At 43.2% G+C, this 25,809-nt stretch overlaps 1 protein-coding gene across 3 annotated transcripts in view; it reads left to right on the forward strand.

The window, feature by feature from the left end:
• The window catches only part of NETO1 (neuropilin and tolloid like 1), a 317,272-nt gene that overhangs the window by 39,618 nt on the left and 251,845 nt on the right, over positions 1 to 25,809 (forward strand). For 2 of the 3 annotated variants that reach the window (XM_069730976.1, XM_069730978.1), the window contains exon 4: positions 24,508 to 24,756. The exons of the other annotated variant lie outside the window; for it this stretch is intronic. In XM_069730976.1, the coding sequence (XP_069587077.1) occupies positions 24,508 to 24,756 (249 nt within the window). The remainder of the gene's footprint in view (positions 1 to 24,507; positions 24,757 to 25,809) is intronic. 3 annotated transcript variants of the gene reach the window in all.

The raw sequence follows: 25,809 nt of genomic DNA on the forward strand, positions 1-25,809 counted from the left end.
GTAATAATTCCGCGGCATCCATTACAGCCAATCAGTAAAAAAATGCATATAGTTTTGTAAAATGGCAGCCTATGAGTTACAGATGGCCGATGGATGGCATATATATATTTTTTCCAATATTTGTTTAACATCTTAAATACACAAATTCCCAGGCAAAGTGCACACAAATGAAAATTACATAAATACGAAAATCCAGAATACAAAATAATGTTTTACTGGGTGCACTACTGGACAATGCAACAGGGACAATTCGGAAATTAAAATAATTCACAACGAAAGACAAAAACCTGAACAAATATCCAGTGCTTTAAATAAAGAGAATGTTTATTTAAGGATACATAAACCATAAGGAGGGGTGGGAAGGTACCAAAATAAAGAGGGGGCAACGTGGGGGACACTGACTGCCTGAAACTCAATATAAATATACACAATGTGGCCCAGAAAGAATTATTATATCATGGTATGCTTATATAGTCCTATAAAGAGTCATTATGTCCCACAAATTAGATGATGACCGTATGCCAAACAGTTCATCAATGTCCATGGAACACAACAAGCACCAACAGTCTGTTCCACTGGCAGATACTTCTCTGCCGTTATGATAGCCCCCTTCCCCGGTTTTACCTTTCTGGAGCTCCTGCTCCACACGCTGACTGCCTGTCAGTCCTCTCTCCTCCAGGAAAACTGCCAAACTGGGATCACCAACTTGCCTGGCAGGCACACATCAATTAGTCCAGATCCTCAGGCGGGCTGTTGCTCCATCAATGCAGTGCCATTGCAGACTCTGCATACACTCCTTCCCATGTGCTCTTCAGGAAGTCCAACTCCCAGGACTCCCAACACAGGTTGTGCAATTCAGGAAATCCTACTCCCAGGACTTCCAACACAGGCCACTGTGTGTGCTGTTCAGGACATACGTCCCCACCTGGGACTGTCCAACACACAAGTCTCTTAAGTGCGCTGTTCAGGGATCCGATCCTACTCCCAGTATCTCCCACACACCAGTCTTCAGATCCGTGGCCTCAGAGTGCACTATTCAGGGATCCAGTCCACACAGGACCTCCAAACACACAAGCCATCCAGGATCTCAAACTCTCCATTACAGAGAACATTCAGGTCCATACAGAGGAACCACTACCGACCATGTGACAACACCATGGTCACATAATATAGTTGTAACCACTCCCATAGATGGGAGGTGTGTGTGGCTAGTTGACCCGCCCAGCTCTCATAACTAGCCCTGTAAGCCTCCCTTCACAATTATACAAACACTTGTGGGACTACAGGTCCCATAACAACATTACTTCAGGCTTACAGCGCAGACCCCCTCTGCGACACATATCAGCCATTTACAATTCTGCCAGTCACTGTTTTGCCATCATTATAACCACAGATACGCCTCCATGCATATCACTAGGAGCACACACAGGGCCCCCTAGCTGTAACAGGGGTCACTGCATCACACTTGGTTATACTAGACTAGATGGTGGCCCGATTCCAACGCGTCGGGTATTCTAGAATATGCATGTCCACGTAGTATATTGCACAGCCCATGTAGTATATTGCCCAGCCACGTAGTATATTGCCCAACCACGTAGTATATTGCCCAGTCACGTACTATATTGCCCAGTCACGTAGTATATTGCCCAGCCACGTAGTATATTGCCCAGTCACGTACTATATTGCCCAGTCACGTACTATATTGCACAGCCACATAGTATATTGCCCAGTCACGTAGTATATTGCCCAGTCACGTACTATATTGCCCAGCCACATAGTATATTGCCCAGCCACGTAGTATATTGCCCAGCCACATAGTATATTGCCCAGTCACGTACTATACTGCCCAGTCACGTACTTTATTGCCCAGCCACATAGTATATTGCCCAGCCACATAGTATATTGCCCAGCCACGTAGTATATTGCCCAGTCACGTAGTAAATTGCCCAGTCACGTAGTATATTGCCCAGTCACGTAGTATATTGCACAGCCCGCGTGGTATATTGCCTAGTGCGCGTAGTATATTGCACAGCCCGCGTAGTATATTGCCCAGCCCGCGTTGTATATTGCACAGCCCACGTAGTATATTGCCCAGCCCGCGTAGTATATTGCCCAGCGCACGTAGTATATTGCACAGCCTGCGTAGTACATTGCCCAGCCCGCGTAGCATATTGCCCAGTCCGCGTAGAATATTGCACAGCCCACATAGTATATAGCAATGTGGGCATCATAACCCTGTTAAAAAAGAATTAAATAAAAAAATAGTTATATACTCACCTTCCGTTGGCCCCTGGATCCAGGAAGCGTTTACCGATGCTCCTCGCACGCTTTGGTCTCAAGAGTGCATTGCGGTCTCGCGAGATGATGACGTAGCGGTCTCGTGAGACCGCTACGTCATCATCTTGAGAGATCGCAATGCATGGACCAGTCACCGGAGCGTCGCGAGGAGCGGGAAAGGCGCTGGAAGGTGAGTATATGATGAATTTTATTTTTTTTTTATTATTTTTAACATTAGATCTTTTTACTATTGATGCTGCATAGGCAGCATCAATGGTAAAAAAGTTGGTCACACAGGATTAAAAGCAGCGTTAATGGAGTGCGTTACACCGCGGCCTAACGCAGTATATTAGCGCTGCCATTAACCCTGTGTGAGCGCTGACTGGAGGGGAGTATGGAGCAGGCACTGACTGCGGAGAGGAAGGAACGACCATGTTGCCGCCGGACTGCGCCCGTCGCTAATTGGTCGTGGCAATGGTCATGGGTGTTTTGCCACGACCAATCAGCGACTTGGATTTCCATGACAGACAGAGGCCGCGACCAATGAATATCCGTGACAGAAAGACAGACAGAAGGACAGACAGAAAGACGGAAGTGACCCTTAGACAATTATATAGTAGAAGGGTTGTGAATTACTGTACAGTTGTTATAGTACAAAGGATATGAAGATCTGTACACTGGTTATACTACAAGGGATGTGAATTACTGTCCGTTGGTTATACTATGAGGGTTGTGAATAACTGTACCATGGTTATACTACAAGGGATGTGAATAAATGTACATTGGTTGTACTACAAGGGTTGTGAATAACTGTACATTTGTTATACTACAAAGGCTGTGAATAACTTCTACTGTGTAGAATTGTTGATTAATGTACGGTGGTTGTACTACATGAGATGTGAATAACTACTGTATATGGTGGTTATTAGGGTTGAGCGAAACGGGTCGGCCAGATTCAGAAGTCGCCGACTTTTGGCAAAGTCGGGTTTCATGAAACCCGACCCGACCCCTGTGTGGGGTCGGCCATGAGGTCGGCGAACTTCTGATCTGGAATCGGAATTCCGATACAGAGTTCCGATTTGTTTAAGATATCGGGAATCGGTATCGGAATTCATATTTAAGTGTAAAATAAAGAATAAAAATAAAAAAATATTGATATACTCACCCTCGGATGCGCCCTGGTTCTCACCGGCAGCCTTCCTTCCTAAGAATGAGCGCCTGAAGGGCCTTCGATGACGTTGCGGCTTGTGATTGGTCGCGTGAGCGGTCACATGGGCGGTCACGCGACCAATCACAAGCCGCGACGTCATCTAAGGTCCTTCAGGCACTAATTCTTAGGAAGGAAGCATCCGAGGGCGTGTCCGAGGGTGAGTATATTCCTAATAGGTATATACTCACCCTCGGACGCGCCCTGGTTCTAACCCGCAGCCTTCCTTCCTAAGAACCGGCGCCTGAAGGACCTTAGATGATGTCGCGGCTTGTTATTGGTCACGTGACGCCCATGTGACCGCTCACACGACCAATCACAAGCCGCGACGTCATCAAAGGTCCTTCAGGCGCTCATTCTTAGGAAGGAAGGCTGCCGGTGAGAACCAGGGCGCGTCCGAGGGTAAGTATATCAATATTTTTTATTTTGATTCTTTATTTTACACTTAAATATGGATCCCAGGGCCTGAAGGAGAGTTTCCTCTCCTTCAGACCCTGGGAACCATTAGAAACCCAATGCACTGCATTGGGTTTCGTGTTTCGGCCGAACCCGACCCCGACTTTTCTATAGGATCGGCCGATTTCACTCGACCCGACTTTTGAAAAAGTCGGGTTTCGTGAAACCCGACCCGATCCTATAAAAAGAAAAGTCGCTCAACCCTAGTGGTTATACTACAAAGGATATGAATAACTTTATGGTGGTTATATTTCAAGGGATGTGAATAAATGCACATTGGTTATACTACATGGGTTGTGATTTATTGTACTGTAGTTATACAACAAAGGATATGAATAACTGTACGGAGGTTTTACTACAAGGAGTGTGAATCACTGTAGGGTGGTTATAATGCAAGAGATGTGAATAACTGTACTGTGGTATGGTTATACTACAACACAAGGTATTTGAATAACTGTATGTTGGTTATAATGTAAGTGGTGTGAATTACTTTAAAGTGGTTATTCTGCAAGGGATTTGAATAAATGTATACTGGTTATACTGCAAAGGATGTGAATAACAGTACTGTAGTTATACTACAAGGGTGTGAATATATTGTAGGCATTTGTGCTCTCAGGTAAGCATTAGGTGGCGTTCATACAGGCAATGCGGTTATCATGTTCGAACACTTAAGCCTATGCTGTGTGTTCTTCTTCTCTGTCTGCCGAGCCACAGCAGGTACACCTTTTCCTCGGGTGTTGAGTTTCTGTCTTCCATGCTTCAGTCTTTTTCAGGTGTGGCTTTATATACATTTTCCCTGCTGGTGATAGTCTCATTTGGACGTCCAGCTATACTGCTGTAGTTTAAGCCAGTTAGTGAAAAACCAACTAGGATTTATCTTTATGTTCTTAACTCTGCATCTATCTTCTGTTTCTTTTTAAGAAGTAGGTAGCATATTCTCTAATAGCAATTACTTAATTCTTTATTTTGTATTTTTTGGATTGTTTTACTCGTTCTGGGATCTCTTTCTATTTCAGCACGCATACTTTACCTTCTGTAGGTAATTTGCACTCTGCTCTGCCCTGCGGTTCTTTAGAAGGAACGTGAAGCGTTTTATGGCATTTTAAGCAGCATAGGTCTGAGTAGCCATAGTCTAGTCTGTGGTTAGGGCCATCTCAGCTCAGACAGGAACAACTAGGGACTGTGGGGCCGGATCTCTAGTCTGTAAAGGAACCGGCAAGGTCAGTTGCAGTTTTTAGTGTATTATCTATTTTCCCGAGTGAGTTGCTACAGTGTCATAAGAGCGGCTTGGTCTAAAGGTGCTGTTCTTTTATAAAACGCTAAAGTATTCAAAACCATAAACAGCCTCTTATGGGCAAAAAGTTATCACAGCAAATAAACAGTTCATTTAGCAGGCACACATATGTCAGTGTGAGGTTACCCAAACAGAGAACAGTTCTTTTTCCCAAGAACAAACTTTGCACAGAGAAGAGGCACAATCCCACATTATTTGACTTTGTTACCATAGCCAACTCCTGGCGGCATACTATTCGGTGCTATAGTTTCTGCCCATAAGTCCCAGAATAATACAAAATATCAACCAATAACAATAGCATGCAACAAGTCATTGACCATTCTCACTTTGTGGGAAAAGGAACCACAGTTGACTTGGGCCATGGGATAGTTCTTGGCATCTCCATGTATACACCTTATCCCAAACCCCTTGCCAAGTGCTAGCACACGTGGAAATGTGTCACTTACCAAGGTCATCAGACTCCCTGAGTCCCGAAGTCTCGTCACTTGCACACTGATGACAGTCACCTGGCATTCTTGAGGCCACCTTGCCAGGAGGAAGAACAGAACCACAGGCAACGCAGCCAAAGTAGGAGCAGCTCCCGCCAATGCTGCAGTCCATTGGTTCGGAGACTGGTTCCACCATCTTTCTGAACTGAGATGCTATGTGAGCCTTGCTTTTGGCATTGATGAGCTTGGTTATCATCCACACAACAGCCACTAAAGAGACATCTCAGAGCTCTCAGTGCTCCTCTGAGCCGCACCAGTGAAGCCATGACAAAGCAGCAATGTCACTTTCTGGTAAGACAGCTTCACCACGCTTTCCAACCAAAACTCCCACACACAGGGTCAATTACGGGCTGGCTAGTTGCAGGGCTAGCTGTGGACTGCCCTTGTAAGGGCGGGAGATTTGTGGTGCCAGGTTCAGTACCATAATAGGGACTGATAGGGCTAAAATTTGGACCCCTACTCCTTGAAGTTGTGACTAAGGAAAACCAGCAATTGGTGAGATTGTTCCTTTTTTAAACAACTTTTTGATTACTAAATGTGGACAATATGTTTTTCTCATAATTAAGCTCTATAGAATTGTCTATGTATTAATTGAGCCAATTTGTTGTTTCACATAAAATGAATTAATTTGGTGTGACAAAAGTCAAAAAAAAATTTTCTCTTCCCAAACAGGGAGTCAAATAGTCTAATTTATCCCAGACATGGAACAGAAATAGGTGTTTTTATGTTTACACTAGTGTATTAGTTCACTTGAAATTTGTTGAGGTGAAAACCTTTTTTAAGACTAACAAGTAAAAGTTATGTTTTAAACCACCAAATCTATTTGCTATATTCTCTATCTTCTTGCTGTGTGGTATAGACAGTGGAAGGAGTCTGTTGTTACTTACTTCTCTCGCTATATACAATACAATGCTATTCAGTGTGGTGATAAACATCATGTTCGTATAATTTATTAACTTAAATATAAGTAATAGTTATTTTACACTTACAGGGAGTGGATTATGATTTTGTGTATTGAAATAAGCCATGATCAATGCTTGAGACTGTGTTATTTCCCCCACCATGCTTTACTGTTGGGACAGTGTTCTTGGAGGTGTACTTATCGTTCTTCTTGCTCCAAAAACGGCGAGTGGAGTTGATACCAAAAAGTTCTATTTTGGTCTCATCTGACCACATGACCTTCTCCCATGCCACCTGTGGATCATCCAGATGGTCATTGGCAAACTTAAAACGGGCTTGGACATGTGCTAGTGTGAGCAGGGGACCTTGCGTGCCCTGCAGGATTTTGATTTCTTTAGGCAGTTTGTTTCAAAGCTTCCTGCTCTACAGTATATGCTTAAAAGTATAGAGGAAAGATGCCAGTAGAAAAGCCACAGCAAAAACAACTGTAAGACCTATGGTGAAGACACTCCAGGAAAATGACCACCTGTATTTTTCTGATGCTTTTTCACCTTTAAAACATGCACACATTCCTTTAAATGTTTTCCCTGGAAAAATAATCTGACAAGTTTGCTTTGAAGTATAGCCTCTACAAGACCATCAACAGCTGATGGTTAACTTTTACCCATTCTTATTTCATTGTTCATCAGTAACTTCAATTTGTTCTTTCTGATTCTGGTAACGCTACTGTGAAACATTACGCAATAATACTAAAAATGCAGCACTTATTTTTATAATAATGCCAATTTTATACCTGGCATGGACCTTTCTTTTTTATATAAAATGGTTTACGCTATTTCAGCATCATATTGAAACTTCAGAAAGCTAAGCTTCAGTGAAGCAGAATAATAAGAATTCCATTCATGGGACTATCTGAAACATGTGCAGATAGATAGGGAGTTTTGAGTTAATTGGTGTGAAGATAATAAAGCAAGCCACTGGAGAACACAGATTAATAATATTGATTTTGGCATAAAAATAATCGCAATAGTAGAATTGAAGTTGTAAAATATATTATATAAAGCAATATTTGAATTTTTTGAGCAGATTCTAATGATTTGACTCTAATGTGCACATTTGTGCCATTAAATATTCACCTGCCCTGTATCAATAGTTTTCTCTGTATCAGGTGCTGATACATTGTTCCTGGTTGTGGCACTAATGGTATTTGGAGTGCCCAACCAGCATGACACACTAATACAGGCCCATAAGGTGGCCTGACTGACAAATCAATCATAAACGTGAGTCAGAGGACCAATCAGGAGCCCTCCCCTTTATACTCACCTGCTCCTTGCGCGATGCAGTCTCCGCTTCCCAACACCGCAGCTTCATCCTGTACTGAGCGGTCACCGTTACTGCTCATAACAGTAATGAATATGTGGCTCCACCTCCCATAGAGGTGGAGCTGCATATTCATTACTGTAATGAGCGATACCATGTGACCGCTCACTACAGGAAGAAGCTGGGGCGCCAGGGAGACGGGGACCTGCAGGGACCGTGCCAGGAGTAGGTGAGTATAATTAGACATCCCCCGCTCTCCTTCCCCTGCAGACCCCGGGGTATGACTCTAGTATAAGCTGAGAGGGGGACTTTCAGCCCCCAAAAATGGGCTGAAAATCTCGGCTTATACTCGAGTATATGCGGTATATTTTTTTTCATTGGAGTCTGTAGCAGCTAGCTACGGTGCACTGTTTTCCTATAGATGATTTAATATATTTTCTGCTTAAGGAAAATTTTTCTATGTACTTTTCAACAAACTTGCCATAGTTTTGTGTTTATATACAATAGCCAACCTTGAAAAACAGCTGCAGCATGAAGAACTGGTTCACAGTTACACCCCTGTTGTTGATGTGTCATCATGGGTTGATTTCAGATTAGGTTTATAACTAATATATCCTTTATACATATATACAAATTTCTATTTTTTCATCCTAAGCACTTTCCCTTTTGCAATTTGCTTTGTTATAAAACACCCTACACTTCTTGCTATACAGCTAATCCCTAAATGAGTGTTTTACTTCACTTCCTGTGATGTTTTATTTGAAAGCATGAGACTTTACTGGAAGCTGGTGCTGCACTCACTTCCCTGCAGCAACTAGCATTTCGTTGGAACAGGACATCACCAGGGGGAGGTGCTACAGTCACTTACCACAGTTTTTTTCATTGTCACCTTCTGAATATGTCATAAATCCATAGTGCTGATTGAAGCTGTGGGAGAAGTGACCAAGACTCTGGCATTCTGTACCTGTTCCCGCTGGGAACATTAGAGGGCTGTGATAGGAGAATGAGTGACAAGAACGCTGCCCCACAGCCTCTATCACCAACCTCAAATGATTCTTCGTCAAGTGGCAGTGCTGGTGTCACTCACCCTACTTCTATCACCACCTCCTGATGATGATTCTTTTGATTACGGAGATAGAATCTGTGGGGCGGCGCTGGTGTCACTCTTCATGCTTCTAACATTGCCTCCTGATTGTTTGCGGGCAGTGAGTAAAGCTTTTGGGCAGTGCTGATGTCACTCACTTTGCATTTATCATGGACCCATGATAACAAGAACTTTAACAATAAGAAGATGCATCAGGTTGGTACAGAAGCAAAGTGTCGGTGCTTTGGTCACTTCTCCCACATCCTTTATCAGCGCCATGGATTCCAGAAATCTTCATAGGGCAGTGATGAAAGGCACTGTGGGAAATGAATAAAGTGCCATCCCCTGATGATGTACTGTTCCAGGCAGGTGATAGATGCTGCGGCTGGGGAATGAAGCCCCAGCTTCCTGGTGAAAAATCCCAGTGGCAAAATGTTAAAAGCTCATAGAGGTTTATCCAAAGCGACTTGCAACTGTAAGTGTCATAAAAGGAGGCTCTACAAAGAACTTACTTTAGGGGGTGAATAGTTATGCACACTGAAGTTTTCAGTTTTATTGTCCTATTTGTTGCTTGCTTCACAGTAAAAAGAAAACCAAATTTTCACAGTTGTAGGCATATTCTTTACATGAACTAATGCAAACCCTAAAAAAAGTGAAATTCCAGGTTGTTAAGTAGCAAAACACAAAAAAACGCCAAAAGGGTGAGTACTTTCACAAGCCACTGCATGAAGGACATTTTTGGCATCAGACCACCCCTTTAAATTATATAATCATGGCGCTGCCACTGGTCACCAGATTGATACCACAAGTGAACATCTTTAATATATAGCATAAAGCTTTCAAAACATGTATGTTGCAGCACATAAAGAATATGGATGCTTATCGTGGAATACTAAGTACTAATGTATTGTATGTGAATTGGTTGATATATATTTTCTTCTACAATATATTTGAGGTGCAATGTGTAGTTGATTCAAATTCTACACATCTGCATAATGGGAATAGAAAGCATAAATGTAATCATATTCGCCCACTGTTTTTCAGATAGGCTCTTCCCATAGGGTTTTTTTTTGCTCTATGCCTACATTTGCGCCAACAGCACAATTTTCTCACAGTGGGAACGGAATATCATAAATGCACACGTATTTGAGATGATATATGGGGAGATGATTTCCATAAACGCCTGACAGTTATTGTCTTCAACAAAGTCTGTTAACCCCCTGTCCGTCTTGATAATTTGCCAGGGAGAATATGGACATGTGGTCTATGTTTTCACTTCTAGTAGAGTTATAACATGTTATCATGAACGTGTAGTCCAATATGCAGGCATCATGTTATGGAGCATGGAAAGAAGATCAGAATAATATAGTTTTGTGGGAAAAGATGTAGTATAAGCTGTGTTTTAATCAAACCTCTGCTATTTCTGAGGCTTTTGGTCTGGTGGGCGGACCTATTAGTGATTGACAGCTATATCTGTATGCACGCTTATACAAATAAAGCTGTCAATCACTAATATGACCTCCTACTGGGGTAAAAATGTCAGTGAGAGCAGATGTTTATATGATTAGAATGACTCTGCCAGCTGATACATGCTGCCCAACCTGTGGGCAGCATGTTTCAGGCACTGGCTGTATTATCCTAGCCAGGACTGCTTGACTCTGAAACGAGACATAGCTAGGGGTTGCTTTGGGGGGGCACTAGTGAGTTGGCCCCTTGTCAGTTTATCCTGATTACAAATATGTTGGCGCACCGTAATAATGGATCTAGAAGAACCTCGGCAGATGACTGTGCTGTTACAAAAGAAATCTCTATACAGAGCCCAATACTGATATTACAGCCATATGGTTACCATATACTATAGTGATAAATACCAGTCCAGCAGAACATGTAAGAGATTACAGCACAGTTACAAATATTAACTTACAGCAGACCTTCTTTCTGGTAGAGTGATTCACTTTTTTATCTGGCCCAGACCTATCCCAGTGACAAGATGTGCAAAGCTCATATAGACTTATTCAAAGTGACTTGCAGCAGTAATTTCCGCAAAAGAAGGTTATACAAAGTACTGACCTTAGGGGTTGAATAGTTATGCACATTGAAGTTTTCAACTGCTTTGTGTTATTTGTTCTTTGCATTGCAATGTGTTCAGAGTGTTTGGGTCGAGTTCCCGCCTCTGCACAGAGGGAATCTCGGGCCACCTCTGTTGCGGTCTCCCAGTCTTCTCCTGCCGCAGTGGAGTCTGCTCAGTAGAGACGTCAGTCCCAGCGTCTCGCTCAGTCTGACTCTGTACAAAGAGTTACTACTGCTTTTTCTGTTTCTGCCATTAAAGTCAGTGCTGGGCTGCGGCGAGCAGACGCTTCTGGGACTAAGTCCTGCTTTTCTCATTCTGAGCATGCCCAGAATAGGATCTCTCAGTGGAGATTGAGGGTCACATGATAAGATACTGCAGCTAAAGCCATTGGTCCTTCAGGAAGGTCCTGTAGGTGCTCAGGCTCTGTGGCAGCCTCTCGTTGGTCCTTCTAGGAAGGTCCTGTACGTGCTGCAACTATTTAAGGCTCGCATGGCCGCATGGTATCATTCTATGTTATGTGCTTTGCGCCAGTGTGGTCATGTGAGTTTGTGTTTAGGGACCCAGCTGAAATAAGCCCCTAGAATGCTGGCACCTCCGGCGAGGAGTTTTTGTGTACATGCATAACCACTGACTGCTCTCAGTTGGGTAGTTAGCCTGTGCCACTATGAAGTCAAACAGGGCGTAGTGCTTTGAGTTCACGGCTACTCTGTGAAGTAACACAGTTAACTCATGCCACCATATAGTTCCACCGTTTACTAGCAGCAGGGTCTCCTGCACGGTGGACCCCGGGCTGCGAATGCATCTATTATAATAAAACCTCTATATTTACTTGGTGTGTTCCGCTAGCCCTAACACACAGTTGTAGGCATGTTCTTTACATGATCTGGTTCAAACCATCAAAAAAAAGTGAAATTCCAGGTTGTGAGGTAGCAAAACAGTAAAGATGCCGAGGGTATGAATAATTTTGCAATCAACTGTACCATTGGTGAAAGCTGTGTAGACACACAAGAGTCCAAAAGGTAAGTGTGCCCACTTCCACCTTCAATGCAAATGGAATTGAGCATTATGATACGCCATTGGATGACACAGAGACCATATACCGTTCCTGCATAGGGACCCTGTTCTCTCTGTGCCCACTCCTAACTTTTGTCATATACATATTTATGTGAGGCTTGTGTGCAGATGTTCTGCCTTTAACCCCTTCAAGACCCAGCCTATTTTGACCTTAAAGACCTTGCCGTTTTTTGCAATTCTGACCAGTGTCCCTTTATGAGGTAATAACTCAGGAACGCTTCAACAGATCCTAGCGGTTCTGAGACTGTTTTTTCGTGACATATTGGGCTTCATGTTAGTGGTAAATTTAGGTCAATAAATTCTGCATTTATTTGTGATAAACACGGAAATTTGGCGAAAATTTTGAAAATTTCGCAATTTTCACATTTTGAATTTTTATTCTGTTAAACCAGAGAGATATGTGACACAAAATAGTTAATAAATAACATTTCCCACATGTTTACTTTACATCAGCACAATTTTGGAAACAAAATTTTTTTTTGTTAGGAAGTTATAAGGGTTAAAATTCGACCAGCGATTTGTCATTTTTACAACGAAATTTACAAAACCATTTTTTTTAGGGACCACCTCACATTTGAAGTCAGTTTGAGGGGTCTATATGGCTGAAAATACCCAAAAGTGACACCATTCTAAAAACTGCACCCCTCAAGGTACTCAAAACCACATTCAAGAAGTTTATTAACCCTTCAGGTGCTTCACAGAAGCAGAAGCAACATGGAAGGAAAAAATGAACATTTAACTTTTTAGTCACAAAAATTATCTTTTAGCAACAATTTTTTTATTTTCCCAATGGTAAAAGGAGAAACTGAACCACGAAAGTTGTTGTCCAATTTGTCCTGAGTACGCTGATACCTCATATGTGGGGGTAAACCACTGTTTTGGCGCACGGCAGGGCTTGGAAGGGAAGGAGCGCCATTTGACTTTTTGAATCAAAAATTGGCTCCACTCTTTAGCGGACACCATGTCACGTTTGGAGAGCCCCCGTGTGCCTAAAAATTGGAGCTCCCCCACAAGTGACCCCATTTTGGAAACTAGACGCCCCAAGGAACTTATCTAGATGCATAGTGAGCACTTTGAACCCCCAGGTGCTTCACAAATTGATCCGTAAAAATGAAAAAGTACTTTTTTTTCGCAAAAAAATTCTTTTAGCCTCAATTTTTTCATTTTCACATGGGCAACAGGATAAAATGGATCCTAAAATGTGTTGGGCAATTTCTCCTGAGTACACCAATACCTCACATGTGGAGGTAAACCACTGTTTGGGCACATGGTAAGGCTCGGAAGGGAAGGAGCGCCATTTGACTTTTTGAATGAAAAATTATTTCCATCGTTAGCGGACACCATGTCGCGTTTGGATAGCTCCTGTGTGCCTAAACATTGGCGCTCCCCCACAAGTGCCCCCATTTTGGAAACTAGACCCCCCAAGGAACTAATTTAGATGCCTAGTGAGCACTTTAAACCCTCAGGTGCTTCACAAATTGATCTGTAAAAATGAAAAAGTAATTTTTTTTCACAAAAAAATTCTTTTCGCCTCAATTTTTTCATTTTCACATGGGCAGTAGGATAAAATGGATCATAAAATTTGTTGGGTAATTTCTCCCGAGTACGCCGATACCTCATATGTGGGGGTAAACCACTGTTTGGGCACTCGGCAGGGCTCGGAAGAGAAGGCGCGCCATTTGACTTTTTGAATGGAAAATTAGCTCCAATTGTTAGCGGACACCATGTCGCGTTTGGAGAGCCCCTGTGTGCCTAAACATTGGAGCTCCCCCACAAGTGACCCCATTTTGGAAACTAGACCCCCCAAGGAACTTATCTAGATGCATATTGAGCACTTTAAACCCCCAGGTGCTTCACAGAAGTTTATAACGCAGAGCCATGAAAATAAAAAATAATTTTTCTTTCCTCAAAAATGATTTTTTAGCCTGGAATTTCCTATTTTGCCAAGGATAATAGGAGAAATTGGACCCCAAATATTGTTGTCCAGTTTGTCCTGAGTACGCTGATACCCCATATGTGGGGGTAAACCACTGTTTGGGCGCACGGCAGGGCTCGGAAGGGATGGCACGCCATTTGGCTTTTTAAATGGAAAATTAGCTCCAATCATTAGCGGACACCATGTCACGTTTGGAGAGCCCCTGTGTGCCTAAACATTGGAGATCCCCCAGAAATGACACCATTTTAGAAACTAGACCCCCAAAGGAACTAATCTAGATGTGTGGTGAGGACTTTGAACCCCCAAGTGCTTCACAGAAGTTTATAACGCAGAGCCATGAAAATAAAAAAAAAAATTATTTTCTCAAAAATGATCTTTTAGCCTGCAATTTTTTATTTTCCCAAGGGTAACAGGAGAAATTTGACCCCAAAAGTTGTTGTCCAGTTTCTCCTGAGTACGCTGATACCCCATATGTGGGGGTAAATCACTGTTTGGGCACATGCCGGGGCTCGGAAGTGAAGTAGTGACGTTTTGAAATGCAGACTTTGATGGAATGCTCTGTGGGCGTCACGTTGCATTTGCAGAGCCCCTGATGTGGCTTAACAGTAGAAACCCCCCACAAGTGACCCCATTTTGGAAACTAGACCCCCAAAGGAACTTATCTAGATGTGTGGTGAGCACTTTGAACCCCCAAGTGCTTCATAGAAGTTTATAATGCAGAGCAGTGAAAATAGTAAATACGTTTTCTTTCCTCAAAAATAATTATTTAGCCCAGAATTTTTTAATTTTCCCAAGGGTAACAGGAGAAATTTGACCCCAATATTTGTTGTCCAGTTTCTCCTGAGTACGGTAATACCCCATATGTGGGGGTAAACTACTGTTTGGGCACATGCCGGGGCTTGGAATTGAAGTAGTGACGTTTTGAAATGCAGACTTTGATGGAATGCTCTGCGGGCGTCACGTTGCGTTTGCAGAGCCCCTGATGTGCCTAAACAGTAGAAACCCCCCACAAGTGACCCCATTTTGGAAACTAGACCCTGAAAGGAACTTATCTAGATGTGTGGTGAGCACTTTGAACCCCCAAGTGCTTCATAGAAGTTTATAATGCAGAGCCGTGATAATAATAAATACGTTTTCTTTCCTCAAAAATAATTATTTAGCCCAGAATTTTTTATTTTCCCAAGGGTTACAGGAGAAATTGGACCCCAAAAGTTGTTGTCCAGTTTCTCCTGAGTACGCTGATACCCCATATGTGGGGGTAAACCACTGTTTGGGCACACGTCGGGGCTCAGAAGGGAAGTAGTGACTTTTGAAATGCAGACTTTGATGGAATGGTCTGCGGGTGTCACGTTGCGTTTGCAGAGCCCCTGGTGTGCCTAAACAGTAGAAACCCCCCACAAGTGACCCCATTTTAGAAACTAGACCCCCCAAGGAACTTATCTAGATATGTGGTGAGCACTTTGAACCCCCAAGTGCTTCACAGACGTTTACAACGCAGAGCCGTGAAAATAAAAAATCATTTTTCTTTCCTCAAAAATTATGTTTTGGCAAGCATTTTTTTTGATTCACAAGGGTAACAGGAGAAATTGGACCCCAGTAATTGTTGCGCAGTTTGTCCTGAGTATGCTGGTACCCCATATGTGGGGGTAAACCACTGTTTGGGCACACGTCAGGGCTCGGAAGTGAGGGAGCACCATTTGACTTTTTGAATACGAGATTGGCTGGAATCAATGGTGGCGCCATGTTGCGTTTGGAGACCCCTGATGTGCCTAAACAGTGGAAACCCCTCAATTCTAACTCCAACACTAACCCCAACACACCCCTAACCCTAATCCCAACTGTAGCCATAATCCTAATCACAACCCTAACCCCAACACACCCCTAACCACAACACTAACCCCAACACACCCCTAACCCTAACCACAACCCTAATTCCAACCCTAATCCGCACCATTTTTGAAAAATCCGCGGGTAAAAGGCACTGCGTTTTACCTGCGGATTTTCCGCGGATTTCCATTGTTTTTTGTGCGGATTTCACCTGCGGATTCCTATTGAGGAACAGGTGTAAAACGCTGCGGAATCCGCACAAAGAATTGACATGCTGCGGAAAATACAACGCAGCGTTTCCGCGCGGTATTTTCCGCACCATGGGCACAGCGGATTTGGTTTTTCATATGTTTACATGGTACTGTAAACCTGATGGAACACTGCTGCGAATCCGCAGCCAAATCCGCACCGTGTGCACATGGCCTAATTCTAAAGGTATGTGCACACGCTGCGGAAAACGCTGCGGATCCGCAGCAGTTTCCCATGAGTGTACAGTTCAATGTAAACCTATGGGAAACAAAAATCGCTGTGCACATGCTGCGGAAAAACTGCACGGAAACGCAGCGGTTTACATTCCGCAGCATGTCACTTCTTTGTGCGGATTCCGCAGCGGTTTTACAACTGCTCAAATAGAAAATCGCAATTGTAAAACCGCAGTGAAATGCGCAGAAAAAAACGTGGTAAATCCGCCATAAATCCGCAGCGGTTTAGCACTGCGGATTTATCAAATCCGCAGCGGAAAAATCCGCAGAGGACCAGAATACGTGTGCACATTCCTAACCCTAACCCTAGCCCTAACCCTAGCCCTAACCCTAGCCCTAACCCTACCCCTAACCCTAACCCTACCCCTAACCCTACCCCTACCCCTACCCCTAGCCCTAACCTTAACCCTAACCCTACCCCTAACCCTAACCCTACCCCTAACCCTAACCCTATTCTAACATTAGTGGAAAAAAAAAATTTCTTTATCTTTTTATTGTCCCTACCTATGGGGGTGACAAAGGGGGGGGGGGTCATTTATTATTTTTTTTATTTTGATCACTGAGATAGATTATATCTCAGTGATCAAAATGCACTTTGGAACGAATCTGCCGGCCGGCAGATTCGGCGGGCGCAGTGCGCATGCGCCCGCCATTTTGGAAGATGGCGGAGCCCGGGAGAAGACGGACGGGACCACGGCTGGATCGGTAAGTATGATAGGGTGGGGTGGGACCACGGGGGGGGATCGGAGCACGGGGGGGGGAATCGGAGCGCGGGAGGGGTGGAACGGAGCGCGGGGGGCGTGGAACGGAGCACGGGAGGGCTGGAATGGAGCACAGGGGGGTGGAACGGAGCACGGGGGGGGGTGGATCGGAGTGCAGGGGGGGTGATTGGAGCATGGGGGGGTGATTGGAGCACGGGGGGAGCGGACAAGAGCACGGGGGGGAGCGGAGCACTGGACGGAGGGGAGCCAGAGCAGTGTACCGGCCAGATCGGGGGGGTGGGGGGGCGATCGGAGGGGTGGGGTGGGGGCACACTAGTATTTCCAGCCATGGCCGATGATATTTCAGCATCGGCCATGGCTGGATTGTAATATTTCACCCGTTATAATGGGTGAAATATTACAAATCGCTCTGATTGGCAGTTTCACTTTCAACAGCCAATCAGAGCGATCGTAGCCACGAGGGGGTGAAGCCACCCCCCCTGGGCTAAACTACCACTCCCCCTGTCCCTGCAGATCGGGTGAAATGGGAGTTAACCCTTTCACCCGATCTGCAGGGACGCGATCTTTCCATGACGCCGCATAGGCGTCATGGGTCGGAATGGCACCGACTTTCATGACGCCTACGTGGCGTCATGGGTCGGGAAGGGGTTAATGTCAGTGTGTGAAACTCCCAATGTACACTTTTCAGGATGATTTTACTTGAAGGCCATGTTCACACGTTCCTGATTTCCCTACTGATTTTTCTGCACTAAAAACCGCAGCTCTTGGCAGAAAACACAGGTCCTTTTTTTGGTGCGTTTTTGGTGCGTTTTTTGATGCGTTTTTTGATGCGTTTTTTTAATGCAGTTTTCTATGCAGAGTCTGTGTGTTTTCTAGGAAGTTTTTTAGGGTTAAAATGGCTGAAAATACCCTAACCCTACCCCTAACCCTACCCCTACCCCTAACCCTACACCTAACCCTAACCCTAACCCTACCCCTACCCCTAACCCTAACCCTACCCCTACCCCTAACCCTACCCCTATTCTAACCTTAGTGGGAAAAAAAATTATTTATTTTTTTATTGTCCCTACCTATGGGGGTGACAAAGGGGGGGGGTCATTTACTATTTTTTTTATTTTGATCACTGAGATAGGTTATATCTCAGTGATCAAAATGCACTTTGGAACGAATCTGCCGGCTGGCAGATTCGGCAGGCGCACTGCGCATGCGCCCGCCATTTTGGAAGATGGCGGCGCCCAGGGAGAAGACGGACGGACGGACATCGGGAGGCCGGGTAAGTATAAGGGGGGGAGATGAGGGCACGGGGGGGCGTCGGAGCACGGGGGGTGGCATCAGAGCATGGGGGGGTGGGATTGGGGCACGGGGGGGCAGCCACACTGCAGCGGTTCTGCACCACAAACCGCAGAAAACTAGCAGATATTTTTTTCATCTGCGGGTTTTACTGCGGGTTTGACCTCACAATGGAGGTCTATGGGTGCAGAACCGCTGCAGTTCCGCAAAAAGAAGTGACATGGTACTTCTTTTTTACCGCAGCTATTCAGCGCGGCTTTTTTAGTTAATTCCCGCATCATGTGCACAGTGGTTCCTGTTTTCCATAGGGTACAGTGTACTGTACCCTGCATGGAAAACAGCTGCGGAGCCGCAGCGGCAAAATCGCGGCGGTTCCGCAGTAAAAAACGCACTGTGTGAACATGGCCGAATTAGAAAGACTAAATTTATGTAAACCACAATTAGATCAATAGGGTATCTAGAGTGAATAGGTTCACACATACACATAGACCTTACAGCGCATAAAATATTAATAATGCCAGCATTCTCCTAACATAGAAAACGTGATGTTTTCATGCTCAAAAAAGACTCTTACATACAGAACAGACCAAAAGTTTGGACATACAGTACCTTCTCATTTAAAAAATTTTCTGTATTTTCATGACTATGATAATTGTGCATTCACACTGAAGGCATCAAAACTATGAATTTAGACATGTGGAATTATATACTTAACAACAAAGTGTGAAACAACTGAAATTATGCCTTATACTCTAAGTTCTTCAAAGTAGCCACCTTTTCCTTTGATGACTGCTTTGCACACTCTTGGCATTCTCTTGATGAGCTTCAAGAGGTAGTCACCGGGAATGGTTTTCACTTCACAGGTGTGCCCTGTCAGGTTTAATAAATGGGATTTCTTGCCTTATAAATGGGGTTGGGACCATCAGTTGTGTTGTGCAGAAGTCTGGTGGATACACAGCTGATAGTCCTACTGAATAGACTGTTAGAATTTGTATTATGGCAAGAAAAAAGCAGCTATGTAAAGAAAAATGAGTGGCCATCATTACTTTAAGAAATTAAGGTCAGTCAGTCTGAAAAATGGGGAAAACTTTGAAAGTGTCCCCAAGTACAGTGGCAAAAACCATCAAGCGCTACAAAGAAACTGGCTCACACGAGGACTGCCCCAGGAAAGGAAGACCAAGAGTCACCTCTGCTTTTGAGGATAAGTTTATCCGAGTCACCAGCCTCAGAAATCGCAGGTTAACAGCAGCTCAGATTAGAGACCAGGTCAATGCCACACAGAGTTCTAGCAGCAGACACATCTCTACAACAACTGTTAGGCTGGAGTAACACTAGACCGTAATACGGACCAGCACTATGCCATAAAAAATTGCATAGCACTCGAACCAGTATTCTTCTATGAGGCAGCTCACATAACCGTTTTTTTCTTCGGCCGTTTTCAGTGTGCGAGTGAAATCGCAGCATGCTGCGATTGTCACCGACACTCGGCCGAGTCTCTGCTCACTCCACCCATATAAGCCTATGGGTGTGAGTGAGACAACGCACATCACTCAGATATCATCCAAGTGATGTGCATTATACGCTGATCCTGGCAATGGAGGAGATGGAGAAATTCATTTCTCCACCTCCTCCGCAGCTGTTCTCTGATCCGCTCTCTGCGAGAGGCTCGGAGCACAGACGTATGACACTTGGCTCCTGCTGACAGCAGAGCAGGAGCCGAGTGTCATTACCATATCGCATCCAATGCTCTCGCATCGGATGCAATATGCTGGTGTGACCGTGGCCTTAAGAGGAGACTTTGTACAGCAGACCTTCATGGTAAAATAGCTGCTACAAAACCACTGCTAAGAACAGGCAACAAGCAGAAGAGACTTGTTTGGGCTAAGGAACACAAGGAAAGGACATTAGACCAGTGAAAATCTGTGCTTTGGTCTGATGAGTTCCAATTTGAAATCTTTGGTTCCAACCACCAAGCATAGAGGAGAAGGAAGGTGTGATGGTGTGGGGGTGATTTGCTGGTGACACTGTTGGGGATTTATTCAAAATTGAAGGCATACTGAACCAGCATGGCTACCTTAGCATCTTGCAGTGGCATGCTATTCTATCCGGTTTGCGTTTAGTTGGACTATCATTTATTTTTTAACAAGACAATGACCCCAAACACACCTCCAGGCTGTGTAAGGGCTATTTGCCCAAGAAGGAGAGTGATGGGGTGCTACGCCAGATGACCTGGCCTCCACAGTCACCAGACCTGAACCCAATCGAGATGGTTTGGGGTGAGATGGACCGCAGAGTGAAGGCAAAAGGGCCAACAAGTGCTAAGCATCTCTGGGAACTCCTTCAAGATTGTTGGAAGACCATTCCCGGTGACTACCTCTTGAAGCTCATCACAAGAATGCCAAGGGTGTGCAAAGCAGTCATCAAAGCAAAAGGTGCCTACTTTGAAGAACCTAGAATATAAGACATAATTTCCGTTGTTTCACGCTTTTTTGTTAAGTATATAATTCCACATGTGTTAATTCATAGTTTTGATGCCTTCAGTGTGAATTTACAATTTTCATAGTCATGAAAATACAGAAAAATCTTTAAATTAGGTGTGTCCAAACTTTTGGTCTGTACTGTACGCGGTGCTTCCAACTGTGGTTACTACAAGATACAAATTTTACTTATCAGATGAGTGGAGAAGAACTATTGCAGTAATAGAAATGCAATTTTATAGGTGTTGTGTTATGAATACATAGCCCCGGGTATGGTTTAAAGTAATGCATAATAGTATGCAGTATTCCCATTTTCTCATTTACCTATTCATTTTTGACATTTTCTGAATGTGAATATATATTTCATATATGGTAATTTCTCCTGGATTTTGTTCTAGTGAAACATAAAGAGCCACATTTTGTATTTCTTTTTAAAGGGTAATATCGGCAGTTATAATGTTAGCTTCTCAACAATATTCTAGGTTTATAGCATTCTGGCATTTGCACAAGTCATCATAAATAAGTTTATTAGATATTATCCTATTGAACATTTAAGCCCTGATTCATCAAGCAGTTTTTTGGAAAATCGTTTGAAACATCGCAAAATTTGGTATTTTTTTTTTTCAATTTGTATGCCAGTCTTGGTAAGCTACACCAGGTAGGTGAAACTTGGCCTGGAGCAGGTATGGCCAAGCATGGCGAACAAATGCATCATAAGTTGTGTAAATTAAGATACAAATGTATTCCATTCATTGACAGGAATAAATTTTATATGCTGGTGCAGGACAGTTAACACATGCGCCAATTTCAATAAGTGTGACAAGCTTCTTAATGAATTCTGTGCATCTTTTTCAAGCATAACCTTCATTAAGATTACCATCCGAACTGTCTTTATAGCTTAATAGATTATCCAGGTAATGGTATGATCAAAGAGGTTGTCCTATCTGGAAGCCTGATGCTGTACTCAGCCACCCTAAACTTCGGAAGTCATCTTTTATCCTTGTCAGCAAGGCCGGGCTGGCCATCTGGCAATTCTGGCAAATGCCAGAAGGGTCTCTCTGGTCGTGGGCTGCCTTGTCTGCCACATTGTTATCAGAATCTGCATCCTCAAGATGCCCAAACTATTAACAGCTGTGACGGAGCACAAAGTCGCTGGCTCCATCATTTGCCCCAGCAGGCCGGGGATGTCCCTTCTGTCTGCGACCTGTTGGAGGCCAGCACCAATAGGAGATGTTGGCAGTGCAATGATGTCACTGCATCGCACTGCTACCATCCACTGGGAGAATGGATAGAAAGGAGCCAGACACTGTGGAAGATGAGGTGCCTGGATTAGGTGAGTATAGGATAGGGATTTTTTTTACTTTTGTGGGGTTGTGGGGGACCATCACACTATATAGGTTGATGTCAGTTGGACCATCATACTATATAGGGGGCTGGTGGGTGGACCTCCGTACTTTCTGGTGTACTGTTGGGGGGACTATCACACTACATAGTTGGCTATGAGGTGAACTATTATACTATATGGGGGCCTGTTGGGAGTACCAACATACTACATAGGAGCTGTGGGATGTACCATCATACTTTACAGGGGGCTTTGGGAGGGACCATCATTCTATATGGGTGCTGTGAGGTGGACCATCATACTACATAGTGGGCTGTGATTTGGGCAGTCATACTATATAGTGGGCAGTGATGTGGACCATCTTACTATATAGGGGGCTGTGAGGTGAGACATACTATATGGGGTTTGTTGAGGGTACCATCATATAGAACTATATATGGCTGTAAGGTGTATCATCATAATATATAAGGAGCTGTGAGGTGCACCATCATGCTATATGGAATTGTTATGGGGACCATCATATTATATAGGGGGCTGTTGGAGCGACCATCATACTATATGGGTGTGTGATGTGGACCACCATACTATATAGGGAGCTGTTGTGGGGACTGTCATCCAGTATTGGAGCTATTGGGGATCTTCATAGTGTATGGGGGATCTATCATACTGTGCGGGTGACTGTGGCGGGACCATTTTACTGTATAGGGTGGTGATGGTGGACATCATACTGTGTGGGGTGACTGTGGTGGACATCATACTGTATAGGATGGTTATGGGGTACATTATACTGTATGGGGCTGTGGGGTCCTCATGGTGTACGGGGGGCTTTAGTGGATATCAGACTTTATATAGGTGTCTGTTGTGGACATCATACTGTTTGGGAGTCAATAGTGCCTCTCTTACTGTATATTAGGGGCTGTGGTGGATATCATACTGTATGGGACGCTTTGGTGACAATCTTGCTGTGTGGGGTGCTCCGAGGCATCATACTTTGTGTAAGTCTTGTAGGGCAATCATACTGTGTGGTGTCATCATACTTTGTTGGGGCAAAATAGGAGTCTACGGAGGTCATGAAAGGGTTATTATAGTGAGTGACACCACTTAGGGGCTTCAGTAGGGGCAAAATAACTGTCTAGTGCTGCAGTATAAAATGATAGGAGATATGCTCTTCTTTGTGACGTGATAGGACTTTTTACATGGGGCGCCCCTGCTCAGAAGCATTATTACAATTAAGAGGCACTGAGGGTCATTATTAAAAGGAGGCACAATGGGGAGATTGTTATAATTTTAGGGGAAGCAGTGAGTCATTATTATTATTAATATAAGAAAGCACAGGGGATATTTGTATTATTATAAGGAGGTACAGGGTCATTATTATAATAGGACAAGGGGGAGTATTATTAAAGGAGGCACAGTGGAATTATTATAAGGTATAACAAGTTGTGGTTTGTGGAGATGGTAGAATGTGAGGAGAGTCCTGGAAAATCAGTAAAGTGAAGATGTCTGTGTGTTACATTTTGCAGGGATGAGTTATGAATTGAAGGAGAGGTCATGGTGATCTGGAACGAATGCAAAGGAAAAGGGAAAATGAATGACAACAATCAGTGAGACGTCACTGGTGAGAACCTGCACAACATACACATATATGGTCTGCAGAGCAGTGGTGTAGACCTGATATTACCATTATATGGTCACTGTATGGTGGTAAGATCAGACTTGTATAGTGTAATATCAGACTTAGTACAGTGTTTTTGGTTAAAGTAGTTGTCCAAGCTTGAACTTACAGTTTGCAGTGACTCTATGTGACTGCGGACTTCTTAATTCTCACAGGCAGTGGGATGATCAATGATGATCATGGGCAGTGGTGTAAGTTGAACAGCATGGGCCCAAACTTAAAAGCTCTAATGGGGTCACCAATTATTAATAAGTCTTTAATAGCATTGTAATAGAAATTCTATGCAGTCACTTTTCCACCCTGACTTACTCATATAAATAAATACATAAATATATAATGCATGGTTGTTCTGTGTCTACCATACTGAAACAACTTTCAATTTTACTCAAAACATGAGGTTAAGGTGTTATGTACAGTATATTCCATTGGAATGGTCCTCATTTTGTCATTTATTATTGCTGTACTATGACTTACATAATAATGTAAAATACATGTAAACACATGTCAAATATATTGAATATTTGTTGGATGAACAAGTACAATTTTACTGTATTTAAAATCTGCATTATGATTCTTCTCAAACAGCTGCCCCCAGACAATGCATTGAACTTCATTTTGATGAAAAGTATGCCATAGAGTCGTCTTGGGAATGTAAATTTGATCATCTTGAGGTACGAGATGGACCTTTTGGTTTTTCACCAATTATTGGACGCTACTGTGGACAACAAAGCCCTCCTTTTATAAAATCAAGTGGAAGATTCTTGTGGATTAAATTTTTTGCTGATGGTGAACTAGAATCTCTTGGGTTTTCTGCACAATATAATTTTACACCAGGTAAGCTACATACCTTTCCTATTAATCAGTTGAAATTCAATTAGAAAGTTTCTATTTCATTATTATGAAAAACTAAGTTAACAATGTTAAGTGATGTTTCAAAATTGTCATTTAAAATGGAGCTGTGACTAGATGCTCAATTACACTTATAGTATATTTGAAATATTTACTTGGATACTGTTATGTTTGAAAGTTTATGGACTCTTCAGAATTGTCCACATTTTTGCATGCATATAGCCTAAAGCTTCCTCAAAGTTTCACACTAATCCTAAAAGTACATATAATCAAATCAAACAAACATGTAACAAATATCAAACTTTGTAATTTTTTTTTTGAGGAAAATGAGTCAATATCTTATGTCTTTGAATTAGAAAGGTATGAGTAACTTTAGGAATAGAAGGTCATTGGAAGAATGGATTTGAGCCTAGTGATTTCAATCAATAGGATGATAATCATGTGTGAGTGGGCACCTGTTTTTTTTATAGAACAAGGATTTATCAAAGTCTGATCTTCACAATGCATTTGTGGTAGTGTAAAATGGCAGAAATAAAATAGATTTCTCAACATCTCACTTAAAGGGAACCTGTCACCAGGTTTGGCCGATATGAGATGCAGCCACCATCTTTCAGGGGTTATATACAGCATTTTATAATGCTGTATATCTGCCCCCAACCCGATCTAGAGGAACTGAAAAATAACACTTATTATGCTCACATGCAGGACCGGTCCGAGGGGTGTAGCTCTTCTTGGTCCGGTGCCTCCCATCTTCTTATGATCGCCGTCCTCCTTCTTGGTTCGTATGGATGACGTGTTTTTCAGTTCTTCTAGGTCAGGTTGGGGGCAGATATACAGCTTTATAGAATGTTGTATATGAACCCTGAAAGGTGATGGCCATAGTTCTTATCGGCCAAACCTGGTGACAGGTTCCTTTTAAATAGGTTTTGATGCTCAACAAGCTGGAAAAGATTATAAAACTATAAAGGGTTTTGGAATCAACCAATCCAAAGACAAACAAATTGCATACGAATGGAGGAAATTAAAGACAATTATTAC

This window comes from Ranitomeya imitator, chromosome 6 (assembly GCF_032444005.1).
Source record: "Ranitomeya imitator isolate aRanImi1 chromosome 6, aRanImi1.pri, whole genome shotgun sequence".
NCBI lineage: Eukaryota > Metazoa > Chordata > Amphibia > Anura > Dendrobatidae > Ranitomeya > Ranitomeya imitator.